At 40.5% G+C, this 7500-nt stretch overlaps 1 protein-coding gene across 3 annotated transcripts in view; it reads left to right on the plus strand.

The window, feature by feature from the left end:
* The window catches only part of chd1l (chromodomain helicase DNA binding protein 1-like), a 75281-nt gene that overhangs the window by 349 nt on the left and 67432 nt on the right, over positions 1-7500 (plus strand). For all 3 annotated transcript variants that reach the window (XR_009804564.1, XM_061888959.1, XM_061888958.1), the window contains exons 2-3: positions 1-88; positions 7472-7500. The exon at positions 1-88 is cut by the window's left edge and continues 25 nt beyond it; the exon at positions 7472-7500 is cut by the window's right edge and continues 78 nt beyond it. Coding sequence is in view for 2 of the 3 variants with exons in the window: in XM_061888959.1 (XP_061744943.1) it covers positions 1-88; positions 7472-7500 (117 nt within the window). In the remaining variant the exon portion in view is untranslated. The remainder of the gene's footprint in view (positions 89-7471) is intronic.

Here is a 7500-nt window from a genome sequence, read left to right on the forward strand (position 1 = left end):
GGACGGCGTCCAATGGCTGACGCAGTGCCTGAAGGAGCAGCAAGGATGCATCCTTGCCGATGAGATGGGCTTGGGAAAAACCTGCCAGGTTAAAAAAAAATAACATAACTCTTCAAACCTCCAAGCAACATTCACAGTGCATCTGGGCTCTGTCATGCTAGTTTACGGTGGCGATCCCAAACCATGAACACACCGATAAAAGCAAAACTAACTTTTTTCGTGAGAAAACCGGATGTTAGCCTGGAGAGACACCCCCCTTTGAGCAGGGGTCTCAAACACGCGGCCCGCAGGCCAATGGCGGCCCGCGAGACGTTATTTTGCGGCCCGCACCTCGATGTGAAAACTTATTGTTGGTTCGGCCCGCGAGTTTTAGAGCGTCAAAATTGTATACCCTCAATTTTTCCGGAGGATTTCCAATTTTCAGATTTCACACGAGCAACAGTATTGTGGAGGTACTGCCTTTAGCGTCCTCTACTACCTGTACAAAAAGCATGCTAGCCTAGTCACATGTTGTAATTGGCCTCTGTAGACGTAGTAGGCGACTACAAGACATATTTGATCAACAGACACACAGGTCACACTGAGGGTGGCCGTATAAACAACTTTAACACTGTTAAAAATATGCGCCAGACTGTGAACCCACATCAAACAAGAATGACAAACACATTTTGGGAGAACATTCACACCGTAACACAACATAAACACAACAGAACAAATACCCGGAATCCCATCCATCCATCCATCATCTTCCGCTTATCCAAGGTCGGGTCACGGAGGCAACAGCCTAAGCAGGGAAACCCAGACTTCCCTCTCCCCAGCCACTTCGTCTAGCTCTTCCCGGGGGATCCCGAGGCGTTCCCAGGTCAGCCGGGAGACATAGTCTTCCCAACGTGTCCTGGGTCTTGCCCGTGGCCTCCTACCGGTTGGACGTGGCCTAAACACCTCCCTAGGGAGGCGTTCGGGTGGCATCCTGACCAGATGCCCGAACCACCTCATCTGGCTTTGATTGATTGATTGATTGATTGATACTTTTATTAGTAGATTGCACAGTACAGTACATATTCCGTACAATTGACCACTAAATGGTAACACCCCAATAAGTTTTTCAACTTGTTTAAGTCGGGGTCCACGTTAATCAATTCATGGCTCCTCTCGATGTGAAGGAGCAGCGGCTTTACTTTGAGTTCCTCCCGGATGGCAGAGCTTCTCACCCTATCTCTAAGGGAGAGACCCGCCACACGGCGGAGGAAACTCATTTCGGCCGCTTGTACCCGTGATCTTATCCTTTCGGTCATGACCCAAAGCTCATGACCATAGGTGAGGATGGGAACGTAGATCGACCGGTAAATTGAGGGATTTGCCTTCCGGCTCAGCTCCTTCTTCACCACAACGGATCGGTACAACGTCCGCATTACTGAAGACGCCGCACCGATCCGCCTGTCGATCTCACGATCCACTCTTCCCTCACTCGTGAACAAGACTCCTAGCTAGGTACTTGAACTCCTCCACTTGGGGCAGGGTCTCCTCCCCAACCCGGAGATGGCATTCCACCCTTTTCCGGGAGAGAACCATGGACTCGGACGTGGAGGTGCTGATTCTCATTCCGGTCGCTTCACCCTCGGCTGCGAACCGATCCAGCGAGAGCTGAAGATCCCGGTCAGATGAAGCCATCAGGACCACATCATCTGCAAAAAGCAGAGACCTAATCCTGCGGTCACCAAACCGGAACCCCTCAACGCCTTGACTGCGCCTAGAAATTCTGTCCATAAAAGTTATGAACAGAATCGGTGACAAAGGACAGCCTTGGCGGAGTCCAACCCTCACTGGAAATGTGTTCGACTTACTGCCGGCAATGCGGACCAAGCTCTGACACTGATCGTACAGGGAGCGGACCGCCACAATAAGACAGTCCGATACCCCATACTCTCTGAGCACTCCCCACAGGACTTCCCGAGGGACACGGTCGAATGCCTTCTCCAAGTCCACAAAGCACATGTAGACTGGTTGGGCAAACTCCCATGCACCCTCAAGAACCCTGCCGAGAGTATAGAGCTGGTCCACAGTTCCACGACCAGGACGAAAACCACACTGTTCCTCCTGAATCCGAGGTTCGACTATCCGGCGTAGCCTCCTCTCCAGTACACCTGAATAAACCTTACCGGGAAGGCTGAGGAGTGTGATCCCACGATAGTTGGAACACACCCTCCGGTCCCCCTTCTTAAAGAGAGGAACCACCACCCCGGTCTGCCAATCCAGAGGTACCGCCCCCGATGTCCACGCGATGCTGCAAAGTCTTGTCAACCAAGACCAAGACCTCCTCAATCCTCAATCCCACCCGGAATCCCATTCAGCCCTAACTCTTCCGGGCTACAATATACACCCCCGCCCCCACACCCTCCAACCCCGCCCCCCATTGTAGCCCGGAATAGTTAGGGCTGCATTGGATTCTGGGTATTTTTTCCGTTTTGTTTATGTTGTGTTACGGTGCGGATGTTTGTCAATCTTGTTTGGTGTGGGTTCACAGTGTGGCAAATTTTTATCAATCAATCAATGTTTATTTATATAGCCCCAAATCACAAATGTCTCAAAGGACTGCACAAATCATTACGACTACAACATCCTCGGAAGAACCCACAAAAGGGCAAGGAAAACTCACACCCGGTGGGCAGGGAGAATTCACATCCAGTGGGACGCCAGTGACAATGCTGACTATGAGAAACCTTGGAGAGGACCTCAGATGTGGGCAACCCCCCCCCCCCCTCTAGGGGACCGAAAGCAATGGATGTCGAGCGGGTCTAACATGATACTGTGAAAGTTCAATCCATAGTGGCTCCAACACAGCCGCGAGAGTTCAGTTCAAGCGGATCCAAGACAGCAGCGAGAGTCCCGTTCACAGGAAACCATCTCAAGCGGAGGCGGATCAGCAGCGTAGAGATGTCCCCAACCGATACAGGCGAGCGGTCCATCCTGGGTCCCGACGAGCGGTCCATCCTGGGTCTCGACTCTGGACAGCCAGTACTCCATCCATGGTTATCGGACCGGACCCCCTCCACAAGGGAGGGGGGGACATGGGAGAAAGAAAAGAAGCGGCAGATCAACTGGTCTAAAAAGGAGGTCTATTTAAAGGCTAGAGTATACAAATGAGTTTTAAGGTGAGACTTAAATGCTTCTACTGAGGTAGCATCTCGAACTGTTACCGGGAGGGCATTCCAGAGGAAACCATCTCAAGCGGAGGCGGATCAGCAACGTAGAGATGATAAAGTTGTTTATACGGCCACCCTTAGTGTGACCAGTATGGCTTTTAATCAACGATGTCTTGCAGTCACACTGCAATATATACAACATATAACTAGCCTGGCACATTGCTTGTATGGTGGAGAAGCGGACGAGACGCCCTTGATATTGTTGTCCGGGTGAAAATTGGGAGAATGATTGCCCCGGAAGATTGTTGTGAGTGGTAATGATGTATCCCGGAAAGATTGAGAGAGTTGGCAAGTATGTTGCTAGAGCGGAAAAGCTATTCAAAGAAGGTGAATTCGTAAAAAAAAAGTGCATGTCAGACTTTCTCAAGAAATCTTTTCTCAGCCTCAGCCAGTTTTTGCATCCATTGGCCCCAAGGTAAATTGAGTTTGAGACCCCTGCCTTTGAGTCCACACACGCACACACACAAAGCACGAACAAGCAGAAACAGTGTGGAGACAGATGAGCGAGAATGGGCGTGTTTTGATAACGATAAAAGCGATAAACACCAGTTAGGGGTTCACGTCTGTCCATATTATGTTAGCTATTTCCAGGTCACTAATCCTCGCCGCCATGGCAACAAATAAAGTTTCTTACAAGTAACATTATCACAGGAGGACGAGGAATAGCTAAACATGGGATGATCCAATAGCTCACCGCTATCAGCAAGCCAGCGCTCTTAAAGGCCTACTGAGACCCACTACTACCCATCATGCAGTCTGATAGTTTATATATCAATGATGAAATATTAACATTGCAACACATGCCAATACCGCCTTTTTAGTTGACTAAATTGCAATTTTAAATTTCCCGCCAAGTGTCCTGTTGAAAACGTCGCGGTATGATGACTCGTATGATGATAAGTAGTCTGCTTTAATCGCATAATTACAGAGTATTCCGGAACTCTGTGTTGCTGAATCTTTTGCAATGGGTTCAATTCATAATAGAGAAGTCAAAGTAGAAAGATGGAGGTGGGGGGCGGTGTATTTCAGCTGCTTTTAGCAACACAAACACAGCCGATGTTTCTTTGTTTAAAATTCCCGAAGGCGAACATGATCAACCGGCAGGTTTCGGTGAGAAAATTGTGCTAATAAGTCGGCTCTTACCGTAGACATGAGTGGAGCTTGCGTCCTCCTGCAGCTGCGGACTATTACCTCCTCCCACCGGACACACTGGCGGTCACCACACCCGTGGTCACACCCCTCCGACTTTCAGGTACTATATAATCTCACTGAAACACCAGTAACACAATAAGCAGATAAGGGATTTTTCCAGAATGATTCTAGTAAATGTGTCCAATAACATCTGAATCGCTCTCACTTCCCTTGCCTTTTTTTTTTGTTTGTTTTTTTCTAGTCCTTCACTCTCACTATCCTCATCCACAAATCTTTCATCCTCGCTCAAATTAATGGGGAAATCGTCGCTTCCTCGGTCCGAATCGCTCTAGCTGCTGGTGGCTATGATTGTAAACAATGTGAGGATGCTACTTCCGGTAAAGGCAAGGCTTTTTTATTAGCGACCAAAAGTTGCGAACTTTATCGGCGATGTTCTCTACTAAATCCTTTCAGCAAAAATATGGCAATATCGTGAAATGATGGAGTATGACACATAGAATGGACCTGATAAACCCGTTTAAATAAGAAAATCTCATTTCAGTAGGCCTTTAAATGTAAACAAATGGATGGAACTCTACTAATATCCACTGTAACAATACCAAGAAGTGGGTAAAAGACTGTAAATATAGGTAAAGTAAGGTGAATAGAAGGTAAATAAAAGGTAAAATAAGTAATATAGAATGTAAGCGGAATATAGAATAAGTAAACATAAGGTAAAGTAGAGTACAAAAAGAGAAAAGAAGGTAAATAAAATATAAAGAAGATAAAAGCAAGCTAAATAGAAGGCAAACAAGGGTAAAATAAGTTAATAAAAGGCTAATATAAAGTAAAAGGTGCAATATAAAAGGTAAATACAAGATAAAATAAGGAATGTTACGTTATGTTATTTTCATTTATTATGAAAACAATAAACCCACGTTACATCAGCCCGAGTAGAGAAACAAAAAAAAGTTATAAACTAAATAGAAGGTAAATAAACTGTAAAACAAGGTAAATTAAATGTAAATGAGGGACTAAAGAAGGTAAACAGAAGATAAAACTAGTAAATAACTGGTAAAATAGGGTAAATAAAAGGAAGAAGAAGATAGAAAAAGCTCAATTTAAGGTAAAACCAGGTAAATAAAAGGTAAGATATGGTAAATGAAAGGTAAAAGAAGGAATTTTGAAGGTAAACAAAATTTGAAATAAGTAAACAAAAGGTAAATAGGGACAAGGGAAAATAATGTAAATAAAAGAGAAAACCAGGTAATTAAAAAGTAAAATAAGATCAATTAAAGTGAAAACACAGAATATAAAAGGTAAACAAAATATAAAATAAGTAATTAAAAAGGTAAAGTAGGGTAAATACAAGGGAAAGGAAGGTAAATAAAAGGGTTAGTGAAATAATAAAGGTAAAATACATTAATACAGGATGCAATATAGAAGGTAGATACAAGATAAAATAAGGAGTATTGAAGGTAAAATCATTTAAATAGAAGGTGAATAAAATGCAAAAGAAGGAATATAGAAAGTAAATAATTTAAATAGAAGGTAAATAAAAGGTAAACTGAGGTAAATTAAAGGTTAAAAAACAAATTTGAAGGTAAAATAAGTTAAATAGAAGGTAAATAAAAAGTAAAATTAGGTAAATAAACGTTAAAACAAAGAATATAGAAGGTAAATGATAAAATAAGTAAGTAAAAGGTAGTAGGGTAAATAAAAGGGAAAGAAAGGTAAATAAAAGGGTTAGTGAAATAATAAAGGTAAAATACATTAATACAGGATGCAATATAGAAGGTAGATACAAGATAAAATAAGGAGTATTGAAGGTAAAATCATTTAAATAGAAGGTAAATAAAATGTAAAAGAAGGAATATAGAAAGTAAATAATTTAAATTGAAGGTAAATAAAAGGTAAAATGAGGTAAATTAAAGGTAAAAAAAAGGAATTTGAAGGTAAAATAAGTTAAGTAGAAGGTAAATAAAAAGTAAAATTAGGTAAATAAACGTTAAAACAAAGAATATAGAAGGTAAATGATAAAATAAGTAAGTAAAAGGTAGTAGGGTAAATACAACGGAAAGGAAGGTAAATAAAAGGGTTAGTGAAATAATAAAGGTAAAATACATTAATACAGGATGCAATATAGAAGGTAAATACAAGATAAAATAAGGAGTATTGAAGGTAAAATCATTTAAATAGAAGGTAAATAAAATGTAAAAGAAGGAATATAGAAAGTAAATAATTTAAATTGAAGGTAAATAAAAGGTAAAATGAGGTAAATTAAAGGTTAAAAAACAAATTTGAAGGTAAAATAAGTTAAATAGAAGGTAAATAAAAAGTAGAATTAGGTAAATAAACGTTAAAACAAAGAATATAGAAGGTAAATAATAAAATAAGTAAGTAAAAGGTAGTAGGGTAAATACAACGGAAAGGAAGGTAAATAAAAGGGTTAGTGAAATAATAAAGGTAAAATACATTAATACAGGATGCAATATAGAAGGTAGATACAAGATAAAATAAGGAGTATTGAAGGTAAAATCATTTAAATAGAAGGTAAATAAAATGTAAAAGAAGGAATATAGAAAGTAAATAATTTAAATTGAAGGTAAATAAAAGGTAAAATGAGGTAAATTAAAGGTTAAAAAAGGAATTTGAAGGTAAAATAAGTTAAGTAGAAGGTAAATAAAAAGTAAAATTAGGTAAATAAACGTTAAAACAAAGAATATAGAAGGTAAAAGGTAGTAGAGTAAATAAAAGGGAAAGAAAGGTAAATAAAAGGGTTAGTAAAATAATAAAGGTAAAATATGTAAATACAAGATACAATATAGAAGGTAAATAAAAGAGAAGGGAGGAATATAGAAGGTAAAATAATTAAACTAGAAGGTAAATAAAAGGTGAAAGACAGAATATAAAAAGTAAATCAATTAAATAGTAGGTAAGTAAAAGGTAAAAAGTAGAACATAGAAGGTAAAATAAGTTAAACAGAAGGTAAATAAAAGGTAAAATAAGATAAAACAAGGCGAAAGACGGTCAAAAGAAAAAAAAGGTAATGAATGTTAATGCAGGTACTTTCGGTATGTTCCCTAAGATGAGTGCAGAGAGACATGATTACCACTAACCAGTATTTGTGTCCTCAGACCATCTCCCTGCTGGTCTACATGTCTGC

The sequence above is a fragment of the Nerophis ophidion genome, linkage group LG26 (genome assembly GCF_033978795.1).
Source record: "Nerophis ophidion isolate RoL-2023_Sa linkage group LG26, RoL_Noph_v1.0, whole genome shotgun sequence".
NCBI classification, from domain to species: Eukaryota; Metazoa; Chordata; class Actinopteri; order Syngnathiformes; family Syngnathidae; genus Nerophis; species Nerophis ophidion.